General features: G+C 42.6%; 1 protein-coding gene across 1 annotated transcript in view; it reads right to left on the minus strand.

Moving 5' to 3' along the window:
* LOC121269856 overlaps window positions 1-6,180 on the minus strand; it is a 28,499-nt gene extending 22,319 nt beyond the window's left edge. The window contains exons 1-2 of the mRNA XM_041174894.1: window positions 6,152-6,180; window positions 5,961-6,066 (exon numbers count right to left, since the gene is read on the minus strand). Coding sequence (XP_041030828.1) covers window positions 5,961-6,066; window positions 6,152-6,180 — 135 coding nt within the window. The remainder of the gene's footprint in view (window positions 1-5,960; window positions 6,067-6,151) is intronic.
* Window positions 6,181-13,689: the final 7,509 nt, after the last annotated feature.

Genomic DNA, 13,689 nt, shown 5'->3' on the forward strand with positions numbered 1-13,689 from the left:
AGGTGGGAAGGTAAGCTGTGGGGAGGACAGAGAGAGGCTGCAAAGAGATATATAGTTTAATTGAGTGAGCAACAAGATGGTAGATGGAGTATAAAGTAGGGAAGTGTTAAATTATTTACTTTGGTCAAAAGAAGAGCTGAATATTTTTTTAAAAGGTGAGAAACTTGTAAGTGGATGTTCAAAGAGACCTGGGTGTGTTCATACAACAAAAACAAAATATTAACATGCAGGTACAGCAGGAAATTAGGAAGGCAAATGGCATGTTGGCCAGTATTGCAAGGGAATTGGAGTACAGGAATAAAGAGGTTGTACAGGGTTTTGGTGTGATCACATCTGGAGTACTGTGTGCAGTTTTGGTGTCCACATTTAAGAAAGGATAAACTTACATTGGAGTTGATACAGTGAAGATTCACTAAATTGGTCCCTAGGATGAGAGGACTGTCCTATGATGAGAGGCTTTGCAAATTGGGTCTATTTTCTCTGGAGTTTAGAAGAATCAGAGGTGATCTCATTGAAATGCACAAGATTCTGAAGGGGCTGGATAGGGGCAACTTGAGATTGTTTTTGCTGATCGGGGAATCTAAAACAAGGGGGTGCTGTCTCAGAATAAGGGGCCAATCATTTAGGACAGAGATGAGGGGAAATTTCTTCACTCAAAAGGTTGTGAATATTTCCAATTCTCTACCCCAGATGATTGTGGATAGTCCATCACTGAATACATTTAAGGCTGGGATAAACAGATTGTTGATGACTCAGGGAATCAGTGTCAATATCAATTGTCTTATCAATTGCATTATTAAGATTTGTTCATATCAATTTCATTGTTAAGGGAAACAGGTGATGGTATTTGAACACATATAAATAGGGATAGCTGAGGAGTGTTGACACTGAACAAAGTCAATAAACTCAGCAAGGAAAGGCTCTGTGTCTTAGTTTTGACTTCACCAATTGACATGGATCACGTTAACAATCAACGATATGGGGAATGGGTAGGGAAGTGGAACTGAAGCCCAAGATCAGCCTGAATTGGGGAGCAGGCTTGAAGGGCCATATGGTCTACTCCTGCTCCTATTTCTTGTGTTCTTCTAGAATTCCCTATTGAACACAAACACATGAACACCAACACAATAAATAAAACTGTTTGTAACATGTTGCAGCATCTGGTTCAGTTTGAATTCTCCCACTAGTTATTTTCACTACTTATTAGTTTAATGTTAAGCAGACGGCTCCATACAGCAGAGGCTGAATTATGGAGCATTGCTGCCATCTTGTGGTCCATTTCATACAAGAACCAGCACAGTTTCCTGGGAATTAAATATTGTGTATATGTGCATTTAAAGTTTTGTGCATTTGCTCTGTGGCAAATTAACAGGTCTCAGGCACCTGATGATTGGACACTACAATTAGTCTGACCAGCCTTGGGTTATTCGTTGGTTATGGCTCAGTCACATCTGATTATACCTAGTGAAGCTAGTGCAGTGTCTGTGCATACATGTTTTGGGTGTATCTGAATGTGGTGAGTGCACCCATGTGTGAGAAATTTTGGTTGTGATAGGATCAGATTCAGCTGTGGTGACCAGCTGGGAATTCAGTGCCAAGGAAGGAAGAGCTTGCATTTATATAGCGCCTTCCAAGACATCAGGGCATCCCAAAGCATTTTACAGTCAAAGAAATACCTTTTAAAGTATAGTCACTGTTATAATGTAGGAATTGCAACAGCCAAAATATGCATAGCAAGCTCCCACAAGCAGTAATTCTGCTGCTTCTTTTTAAAACAGTAACATGAGATCTTTTACATTCACCTAAGAGGGCAGATAGGGCCTCAGTTTTAACATCTCATCCAGGAAGGGGTATTTCAGATATTGCTGCACTCCCTCAGCACTGCATTGGAGTGTCAGTCTAGATTTTTGTGTTCAAGTCTTTAGGTGGAAATTGAACGTGTGCCCTTCTGCCTCAATAGTGAAAATGTTCTCACTGAGCCAAGAGTGAGCTGATGCAAAGCATTTATGGGCTGTTGGAATTGAACCTTCCCAAAAGCCAGCACCTTCAGTGAAGTATAAGAATCCAGGCAGGGTTGTGTGTGCTGCTGGGATGGGAGATCAGAAAGATCATTAAGGCAGTGAGGTGTATTGTTCCTGAATCTCTGAGTAAGGCGTCTTGTTGGGACAAAGCAGAAATGGTGTCATCTCACACCTGACCTCAGCTATACAGACCTGGGAGTGCACAATTCTTGCTGAAGTTCCCAGTATTAATACATCTCATTCAAATAAGCACATTAAATGTTTCCATTTGTGAGCAACGCCAGAGCTAAGGGACATAAATACAAGATAGTTACTAGTATCTCTAACAGGGAATTCAGGAGAAACTTCTTTACCCAGAGAATGGTGAAAATGTGGAACTCGCTATCATAAGGAATGGCTCAGGTGACAAGGATAAATACATTTTAGAGGGAAGTTGGATAAGTATAGGAGGGAGAAAAGAATAGAAGGATATGTTGATGGGGTGGGAAGAAGACGAATGGTAGGAGGCTTGTGTGGAGCATAAACACTAATATGAAACAGTTGGGCTGAATAAATTTACAGCAAAGAAGAAAAGATTTGAAAATTTGGCATTTTCAGTAGAACAGAAACAAAGGAATGGTCAGATAAAGGCACTTAAAATCATGAAAGTACTGTTTACTCTGTTCTATCCTAATACAGTTCAAGAGACAAAATATAAAGATTTGCGATCATATAACAAAAGAGCAATCATAAAAAACACACAGCAGTATGAGTTTGATACTTGTAAGCAAGGTTATGTAAAGTCAACATATTATGAACAAAAGGATGGCAACAGAACAAGAACATATTAGAAACAGGTCAGTTTTCTAAATACTCCTGCGTTGTGCCGATGTGCTTTCCTACAAATTACTACTCTAAGAAACAGACTGTTTCCAGAGATTTATAGGTCTCGAATGAGGGATACAAGTTAAATGGAAAAGCTTTAAAAAAGGAAGGAGAATCTTTTACACAGCTTGCAGTGGAATTCACCACCAGGGTTAGTGATTGAAACAGAGATCGCATCGACTTCTAAGAACAGGTTAGATGTTTGAAAAGACATGTGGATAAAGGGGTATGGGAACATGGAGGCACATGAGATAAGGGTAACTGTTCACGTGAAGGATAAACACTAACCAAGACTCATTCCATGTTGTAAATTTGGTGTAAGAACTTCAATGATTCCCAGTTTTCTTTACCATCGACTTTGATATGATATCCAATACTCAACATCAAATCCGATATCACCCACTTTACATTGTCATCCAGAATTAAAATGATCCCGTTTGCTCATTTGTTTGGGGCTGCTTGCTCCTTAAAAACAAGACACTCTCACAATATTTCTTTCACATTGAATATAGACAAATGAAAAATACAAAGAGTGAGTACGATCACATAAATCTGTCCCAATCTGCAGGTGTGTTTTATCCAACACTTGATACTGATTGTACAAGTATAATTATGCGCTCATAAACACAGGTTACTCTGTGGATGCAGTTCTGCTGAAACATTAAAGGAATTCTCACACTTCCATCCTCTCAGAGATTTCTTTCTCAATGTATAACTATTCATTGTTAACTTCAAGGTATATTTACATCCTTACACCAACATTGTAGGCTAAAGTCAATCGGCTTCTTCCCCACCTCACCTTGAGGTGTAGTTTTGCCAGGTACAAGGTCCATTTTTACAGCAACAGTTCAGTTGGTAACACTCGTGCCTCCGAGTCAGAAGGTTGTGGGTTCAATCTGCACTCTGGAGACATGAGCACAAAAATCTAGACTGTCAGGCCGGTGCAGTACTGAGGGAGTGCTGCACTGTCAGAGGAGTTCTGTCCAGTGTCCTGATTACCAATATTTATCCCTCGATCAACATAACAAAAAACCTGGACTTTATTTCATTGCTGTTTGTAGGAGCTTGCTGTGTGCAAATTGGCTGCCATGTTCTCTACATTACAACAGTGACCACACTTCACGTATTGGCTGTAAAGCACTTTGGGGTGTCCTGAGGATATAAAAGGCATTTTATAAATGCAAGTCTCTCTTTGCAAGTCTTTCAGTAACACCGAGATTCGAGTGCATTCTTTGTGTCATTCTTACTTACTGAACACCTGGATGAGTAACAGCTTCCAGCACAGTGCAGGTCCCAGGATAAACCAGTAATTCAAGTAAACTCATTAACTAGCATACCACAAAACCACAAGAGAGGTGGAGAGGAGGACTCTCTGTTCAAATAGACACAACAGACAGGCAAATGGGACTCTCGATTTGTGTTATCAACCATCACTTTAAACACAATTAAAGCCAGTATTTACTGTGGGATTTAAAAAGTTCCACCTCAACAAATGAGAAAAGTGAGCTGTATATAAACCTTCTCTGCCACAGAACCAAACCTCAATCCAACAGGATCAATTATTTGCTTATGTAACATGCTGGCTGGGGGAAAAAAAATCCCATTTCTCTGCAAAACAAAACCCACGCACACGTTTTAAAAGGAAGTTTTGCATTTTCTCAAACACCTTCATCGCGTCTCAGAAACATCTGCTTACACTCCATATCCCATCAACTGGTCTGAAGTGTAGAGTGTCCTAGATTAAAATGATAAAGTAGTTCATAATTACTGATGAACCGCTTAAACAGCAAAAAACATTTAAACAGTCTAGAATCCTGCGAGATTTTGCTAATCCGCTTTGCGCCAAACTGACAGTTTGTTAAACACACAGAGATATTTAATTAGAATTGAACGGATTTTTAAAAAATGAACTCGAAGCTCAGCCCAAACACATGCCCTTATCAGTTCTCCGTCCAGCACATCAGAGAGAAGCTCGGCTGGAAAAGTGATAAGGTGATGTGGGTGGGATTCTCCAGCTCGTACCCACTTAGAGCTCTCTCTCTCTCTTCATTTGATTTAATGTCGGTCTCGCTTTCTTCCTCTTCCATTTGACAGAGTCTGCAGCTTCCCTGGAAACTCCAGCTCCTGGTTAATGCTGTCACACCGGACATCGCCTTTCCATCTGCGTGAAGAAGGAAATAGAACTTTATGAGTGATTTTAAAAACTGTTGGCGTCTCTCTTCCCAGGGGAGCTGTGCTGTGTTGTCCCTGAGTGAACTGACAGCAACTGAGGAAGTAGTGCAGCTGAGTTTGGTAAATCACATCAGAGACCCGCCCATTCCCAAACTTCAAAACTTTAACTCCCCAACTCAGCCATTGGCTCCTTCCTTCTGTGATTGACATGAGCTGGTGCCCCGCCCACCAGCCCACGATCTGGATGAAGGGAGGTTGGGGGAGGGGCTGCTGGAGTTTTGCCAGAGATTTTGCCTCGAGGGAAGGATTATGTGGGATACGAGGGGACTGGCAGGGTCGCCAGAGGAGCTGGCATTTTGAGCCCTTTGGTCAGCTGAGGTCAGCTCATAGGATGTGGACACAGGGCGTAGAAATCAACCCCTATTCCAAACATCATCTAGCCAGAGAACAGTGGGGCAGATGAGGGAGGCAAAAAGGGACCAATTTTGGGCATATCGAGCTGTGCCTAGGGGGTCCATGGGCAGGATATTGGGTCCAATGAGGAGGTGGCTGAGGTGCTGTCAGGCAGTGGGTGGAGGAGCAGTAGGTCTGAAGCTTGTGAATGGATGGGAACTGAAGCGGATAGGCAAGTAATTTTGTGCAATTAACATCATGTCTCCCCCACCCCACTCTGAGCAAATTTCAGGAAGACCATTCAGGGGCAGAATGCCAAGAGGTGGGTAGCTTGTTAAGGTAATTGAAAGGTCAGGTAAGGCTATTGATCAGAGGACACCAGAAATTTTCCAGACAGTCCGTGGGCTCCCTGTGGGAGTACGACATCTGCCTGGTGGTGGCCTCCCAGTGACAGACTCTGGATAGGGAGGAGGCAACACTCCAGGATGACTCTGAGGCCCCCACCCCTACCTTCCTGGTCATTGCTGTGGCCACGATTGTCTTGTGGAAGGGTCTCCCCTCCACAATGGTGATCCAGCAGCTGTGGCCATGTTTTAGTTCGAGGCTTCTAAAAGTACTGAAAGGATAAAATCAAAGTCATTAAGGCCCAGAAGGAGGCCATTCATCTCACCAAGTACAAGCCCACTCTCTCTCTCACTTACCTGCAACAGTAAGCTGCAACTCCTTCCATGCTGGAGGGCCCCTACTGACCCACCAGCTTTGAGAGCCCACCCACTGTCCTTAATTGGATGGCAGACCTGCGCTCTGGCCAATAATTTGCCAATTCAGGAATAATCGCTGCTGGGTGACTGTTCCCCACATGCTCTGGGGTCAGGACCAGTATTTGACCCCAACGTTGAGCTCCTGACTCAAAACATAAAGTCATTCCCCATATTGATAAAGGTGGATTTGCTTAAAACAGGCATTAGGCCCCAAGCGCTTATTTGACATCCCCTCCCTAGTTGGCGACCCTGGGCCTAGGATTCTCCAGCAGCCTCTGTGCTTGGCAACCAGATTCTGTGGAGCCGTGAAGGAGCAGAACTCCCCCATTCCCTTTCCACAGCACTCATACTCCCCCACTCCCCACCCCAAGCTGCAGTCACCACACGCATCCTGCCAACCCCCCCTGCAATATTTGGGAAAGGGGTCCAGCTGGAGGCCTGAGAGGCACCTGCAGCTCACCCAGAATAAACCAGGGTGAGGCCCAACTTCAAACCTGTGTGGAGTCTCTCAGTTGGGCGTGATTTGTATTTTTTTAACAGTTCCCCTCCCATCGTCCAGTTCGCAAACCAGATTAAACTTGCGCAATCTTCTTTTACACAATAAAATGTGTTTTCATGTGTGTGAATTTTGGAACAAATCAACTGTTGTCTTTTCAATTATTTGTTGTTCAAGAATCTCAAAACAGCAGAAACCAGACACAAAACAGAAAACAGCAACAACACTTGCATTTATATAGCACCTTTAACATAGTAAAACATACCAAAGTGCTTCACAGGAGTGTTATAAAACAGATAATTGAGACTGAGCCACATATGGAGATAATATGTCAGGTGACCAAAGGTTTGGTCAAAGAGATAGATTTTAAGGAGCGTCTGAAAGGGGGAGAGAGAGATGGAGAGGTTTTGGGGGGGGGGGGGGGGGTGGGGGTGGTGGAATTCCAGAGCTCAGGGCCCAGACAGCTGAAGGCACGGCCGCCAATGGTGGAGTGATTAAAATCGGGGATGCTCAAGAGATCAGAATTTGTGGAGTGCAGGTATCCCGGAGGGTTGTAGGAGTAAACAGAGATAGGTAGGGGCAAAGCCTTGGAAGGATTTGAAAACAAGGTTGAGAATTTTGAAATCAAGGCATTACTTGACCTGGAGCCAATGCAAGTCAGCAAGCAAAGGACGATAGGTCTTGGTGCCAGTTAAGACATGAGCAGCAGATTTGGTTGATCTCAAGTTTACGGAGAGAAGAATGTGGGAGGCTGGTCAGGAGTGCTGGAATAGTCGAGTCTAGAGGTAACAAAGACATGAATAAGGGTTTCAGGAACAGATGAGCTGAGAAGGGTGAAGGGAGGAGGGGATGTGACATCCATCACTCCTACTGTTAAAAGCAGCAACAGTTCCTCGCCACCATTTGCTCTCTGTACAGCCAAGTTGTAACTTAACACAATACTTGGATTAATGTTCACATGTACAACCCAGGCGAAGCTCCCAATCCGTGCAGGTATGCCCAAAGCAGCTGATGCCAGCTGAACAGAAGGGTGGGTAGAGTTCAATACCCTGTGTACCTCATTCAACCATACCACTAAACAGCGTAAAGAAAGAACTTGCATTTACATAATATCTGTTATGAACTTAGGATGTCCCGCAGTGTTTGACGGCTAATGAAGATTTTGAAGCATTGTCACTGTTATAAGGAACACAGCAGCCAATTTGTGCACCGCAAGCTTCCATAAACAGCAGTGTGATAATGACTAGATAATCTGTTTCAGTGATGCTGATGGAGGGGTGAACATTGACCAGGACATCAGGCAGAACTCCCCTGCTCTTCTTCAAGATAGTAGCATGAGATTTCTATATCTACCCGAGAGGGTGAACAGGGCCTCAGTTGAAGGTCTCATCTGAAGTACAGCACTCCCAACAGTGCAGCACTGCCCCAGTACTGCATTGTAGCATCAGCCTGAATGTTGTTTTCAAGTCTTTGGAGTGAGACTTGGATCGACAACCTTTGGACCCAGTGCTAGCCACTGAGCCACAGCTGATTTCTTACAAGCTATGCACCCAAGTGAAAGTATATGTGACACCACAGTGAAAGGAAACCATAAAGCTTTAAGAGCTGTGAGGTGGGTGGAGTTTGTCCACAATCCAGTGAGGGGTGAGTCAGGCAGTCGCTGAAGGAATTTAGTGAGATCTTGCCAACCTCCAGCTGTGTCAATAGGGCAAAAAGTAAAGATTCATTTTTTAATGAATGAATCTGACGATCCCTCCTTAGGATTCCGCCAGTTCCAAAGAATGAAATCAGTTTTAACAAGCCTGTTTTTTCCCCACTGACTTTATTTACATATTTAAAAGCAACAGTTGATTTGTCCTGCCCGCAGTAACATTCACTGTCCTTTAATACAGGATGAATATTTTAGTATTTGCTGATTAAATACTATAAACAGACTAAAAGTATTAATCAGTTGTCTGATTGCTCACTGGTGAGACCCCAGGAATTCCCAGGTTCCTTCCCGAACTGCTCCCCTCACCTGGCCTGGGCTGACTTTGATGTTAGCTGAGGCAATGGTAAAGAATCTAATAGCACAGAAAGAGGTTATAGCCTATCGTGCCCCTTTGAAAGAGCCATTCATTTAATCACACTTCCCCATGCTCTTTCCCCATGGCCCTACCATTTTTTCCATTTCAAGTATTTATCTAATTTCCGATAGAATCCTATTATTGAATCTACTTCCACCACTGGTAAGGCAGCAGGTTTCAGATCACAACAACTCGCTGTGTAAAAAAAAAATCCCAATTTCCCTCTGGTTCTCTTGTCAATTATCTTAGATTTATTTTCTCTGATTACCAACCCTTCAGCCATTGGAAAAAGTTTTTCCTTATTTAATATATCAAACTCCTCGTGATTTTTGAATACCTCTATGAAATCTCTTAATTCTCTGCTCTAAGGAGAACAATTCTAGTTTCTCCAGACTCCCCACATGACCAAAGCCCTGCGTCCCCAATACTATTCTCGTAAATCGCCTCTGCACCTGTGTGATAATTAGTCTACTTTTGGCTGTTACCAAAGTGGAATGACAGGTAGGTGAGCTCAGGGTTTGACTCAGGCATGATGCCCAACCTGTACAAATAGGCTGTTGTTACTCAATCTGTATCTACTCTACTGAAACCTTTAAATCACCGTGAACACCTAAATTAGATGACTCCTTAATCTTCAAAACTCAAGTGAATCTAAGCCAAGTCTATGCAAACATCTTCCCCCATCCCACCCCCCATTAGTGGGGGGAGGGTTCAATTGAAGGGAAGTTTAAAAAAAATCAAAAAGAAACGAGAGAGCAGAGGTGTAGGGTAGTGAAGAGATGAACGATAATCAAAGTGTGACAGGAAGGGGCAGAAAATATAAGCAGAAGAGAGCAGCAGAAATTAGATCGGAATGGGTAATAGTGATAAAAAGTCAAAGCTTAAGGCTATTTACCTGAATGCACACAGCAATTGTAACAAGATAGATGAGTTGATGGCAAAAATAGAAATAAATGAATATAACTTGATAGCTATTACAGAGACGTGGTTGCAGGGTGACCAAGACTGGGAACTCAATATTCAAGGGTATTCAACGTTCTGGAAAAATAGGCAAAAAGGTAAAGGAGGTGGGTAGCTTTGTTAATAAAGGAAGGTGTCAATGTGGTAGTGAGTAGTGATATGGATACAATAAATCATGACGCGGAATCAGTTTGGTTGGAAATAAGGAATAGCAAGGGGAAGAGGTCATGGCAGGGGTAACATGGAAGATGAATTTGTAGAGTGCATCAGAGCAATATACTGCAGAACCTACTCAAGAACAGGCTATTTTAGATCTAGTAATGTGTAATGATGTAGGATTAATAAGAGATATCATAGTTAAGGATCCTCTAGGGGGTAGCGATCACAACATAGCAGAATTTCAAATTTGGTTTGAGCATGAGCATCTCGGGTCTCAAACCAGTGTCCTCAACTTAAATAAGGGCAATTACAAAGGTATGAAGAAAGAGTTGTCTAAAGTGGGCTGGGAAAATAGATTAGGGGGAAGGTCAGTGGATGAGCAGTAGCAGACATTTAAGCAGATATTTCATAATGTTCAGCAAAAGTTTATCTCGGTTAAAACGAAGGACCCAATGAGAAGGATGAACCACCCGTGGTTAACAAAAGTGGTCAAGGAGACTATCCAATCAAAAACTAAGGCATAAAAAGTGGCAAAAACTAGCGGGAATATTTTAGCGGATGACTAAAAAGCTAATAAAGAGGGATAAATTTGATTATGAAAGTAAATTGGCAAGAAATATAAGAACAAACAGCAAGAGCTTCTACGGGTATATGAAAAGAAAGAGAGTACCTAAAGTGATTGTGGGACCTTGGAGGATGTGACTGGAGAATTGATAACGGGGAACAGGGAAATGGCAGATAATTTAAATAATATTTTGCATCGGTCTTCACGGTGGAGGACTCTCTAAACATCCCAAAGATATCAGGATAAGCAATGTGCTAATGGGAGGAAAGATCTTGTAACAGTCTCTATCACGAGGGACAAAGTATTTGACAAACTAATGGGACTAAAGGCAGACAAGTCGCCAGGACCTGATGGTCTGCATCCAAGGTTTTTAAAGAAAGTGGCTGCAGAGATAGTGGAGGCATTAGTCGAAATATTCCAGAACTCATTGGATTCCGGGAAGGTCCCATCGGATAGGAAAACTGCTAATGTGACTGCTCGAGAAGGGAGGGAGACAAAAAGCAGGAAACTATAGGTCAGTCAGCCTAACATCCGTTATTGGGAAAATGCTATAGTCCATGATTAAGGAAGAAATAGCAGGACATTTAGAAAAGCTTAACGCGATCAAACAGAGTCAACATGGTTTTGTGAAAGGGAAATCATGTTTGATAAATTTACTAGGGTTCTTTAAGGATATAACAAGCAGAATTGATAAAGAGGAACCGGTAGATGTAGTGTATTTGGATTTCCAGAAGGTATTCGATAAGGTGCCACATAAAAGGTTATTGGACAAGATAGGAGCTCACTGTATTGGGGGTAATGTATTGGCATGGATTAAGGATTGGTTGACACAGAAGACAGAGAGTCAGGATTAATGGGTCTTTTTCAGGTTGGAAAGATATAACTTATGGCCACAAGGATCAGTCCTAGAGCCTCAATTATTTACCATCTATATTAATGTCTTGGATGAGGGGGCAGAATGTAATGTATCCAAATTTGCTGATAAAAATAGGTGGGAAGGCATGTTGTGATGAGGACATAAGGAATCTGCAGCGGATATAGATAGGTTCAGTGAGTGGGCAAAAACTTGGCAGATGGAGTTTAAGGTAGGAAAACGTGAGGTCATGCACTTTGGTAGGAAGAATCAAAAGGCAGACTATTATTTAAATGGAGAGTAGACTCCAAAAATATGCAGCACAGAGGAATCTGGGTGTTCTTGTGCATGAAACACAAAAAGTTAGCTTGTAGGTACAGCAAGTAATTAAAAAGGCAAATGGAATTGTGGCCTGTATTGCTAGGGGGTTGGAGTTTAAAAATAGGGCAGTCTTGTTACAACTGTACATGGTGTTGGTGCCACACCTGGAGTACTGTGTACAGTTTTGGTCCCCGTATTTAAGAAAGGATATACTGGCCTTGGAGGTAGTTCAAAAGAGATTCACTAGGCTGATTCCTGGGATGAAGGGGTTGACTTATCAGGGAATGGCTAAACAGGTTAGGTCTTTATTCATTAGAGTTTAGAAGAATGAGGGGTGATCTTATTGAAATGTACAAGATTCTGAGGGGGCTTGACAGGGTGGATGTTGAGAAGATGATTCCACCAGTGGATGAATCTCGAAGTAGGGGACATAGTTATGAATAAGGGGGCACTCATGTAAAACTGAAATGCGAAGGAATTAAGGAATTTTTTTCGCTCAGAAGGTAGTGAATGTCTGGAATTCTCTACCCCAGAGAGTGGTGAAGGCTAGATCACTGCAAGTATTTAAAGAGGAGGTAGATAGATTTTTGAAATATTGGGGAGTTGAGGGCTATGAGGAGCTGGTGCGAGAGGAGTTGAGGCCTGGGGAAGATCAGCCATGATCTTATTGAATGGCGGGGCAGGCTTGAGGGGCCGTATAGCCTTCTCCTGCTCTTATTTCTTACGGTCTTATCTGCATAATTTCAGTATCATTCAAGTGAATATAAGATCCTGAATGGTACAGATAAGGTGGACATGGAAAGGATGTGTCCTCTGGTGGGTGAGACCAGAATTAGGGGGCACTGTTTTAAAATTAGGGGTCACCCTTTTAGGACAGAGATGAGGAGAATTTTTTTCTGTTGGAAGGTGGTGCGACTTTTGACCTCTCTGCCTCTGAGGGCGGTGGAGGCAGGGTCATTGAACACTTTTAAGATGGAGGTAAATAGATTCTTGTTAGTTGATATGCTAAAAGGGCCCTGAAGGAAGGCCAGAGAATGAGGGCTTTCTGCATTCCACAGATTGACCAGCTCTGTCCTCCCCGGCAGCCTGCTGTACCTTCATCCTCCTTACACTGTGACAAGCCGGAACACGTCAACCAGATTCACATGGACACCATTAGTAATGTAGAAAATAGGAAATGAGCGGCTCTGAAAGAACAAGGCTCTGTTCTATTGGCTGCCATTTGTAGTTTAATGGTTATTATGATTATATTGAAAGGGGTCGGATTCTATTAAATTGCTGCCCCTGGATCTTGCTTGAAATGGCTCCAGTGAAGCTTGTGCAGCTTCCTCCACATCTCTTGGTGCTCAAATGTTCAGATGGCCCATCAATTCAGCTGTTAATTGCCTGTTAGAAAATGTCAACCCCTCACATCAGCCTGTGCACCTCTTAACCAGAGGATAATAGAGGTCTCTGAAGTCAGAAAATTCACAGAAAAGATTCTTTTGTTTATTAGATGTGATGGCTGCTCCCTATTCTCTGGTAATATTGGCCCTCTAGTCTATACCTGTTCATAATGGGAAGTCAGGTAAACTATGACTGGATGTGTCTCTGTTGTAATGTAGAAATGTTGGAATGCCTTGGCTTGATATCGTAATTCCCAAATAATCGATGATGTGAGGCTATTAATTTAGCACCTACATTTTCTGTGCTGTGATTCCATATCAGGAAATGCACTCAAATCCAAGCCACACCAAGAGCCCACTCAGCAGGCAGAGCAATGGGGCTTTTAATCCCTTCAGAATTGTCCAAAAATTAAGGGCTATATTCTCCAGAACTTGGCTGTAAGCAACACTCAGAGAATAAAATCACAGATCATGAATAAAAATGGTGTGCTATTTTGTCAATTTTCTTTGATAACTCCAGTTCAAAATCGGATGATTACTTATTTTTTGTGGTTTCACCTTCCACTGCATGTAACACGTTCAAATTATTTGAAGACCAACGAGCCTACTATACAAGGTTAGGACCTTTCTCCGGTCACTGTTAAAGTAGGGCTGGTTTCTCAATGTGAGGGTG

This window comes from Carcharodon carcharias, chromosome 26 (assembly GCF_017639515.1).
Source record: "Carcharodon carcharias isolate sCarCar2 chromosome 26, sCarCar2.pri, whole genome shotgun sequence".
In the NCBI taxonomy this organism is placed as follows: Eukaryota; Metazoa; Chordata; class Chondrichthyes; order Lamniformes; family Lamnidae; genus Carcharodon; species Carcharodon carcharias.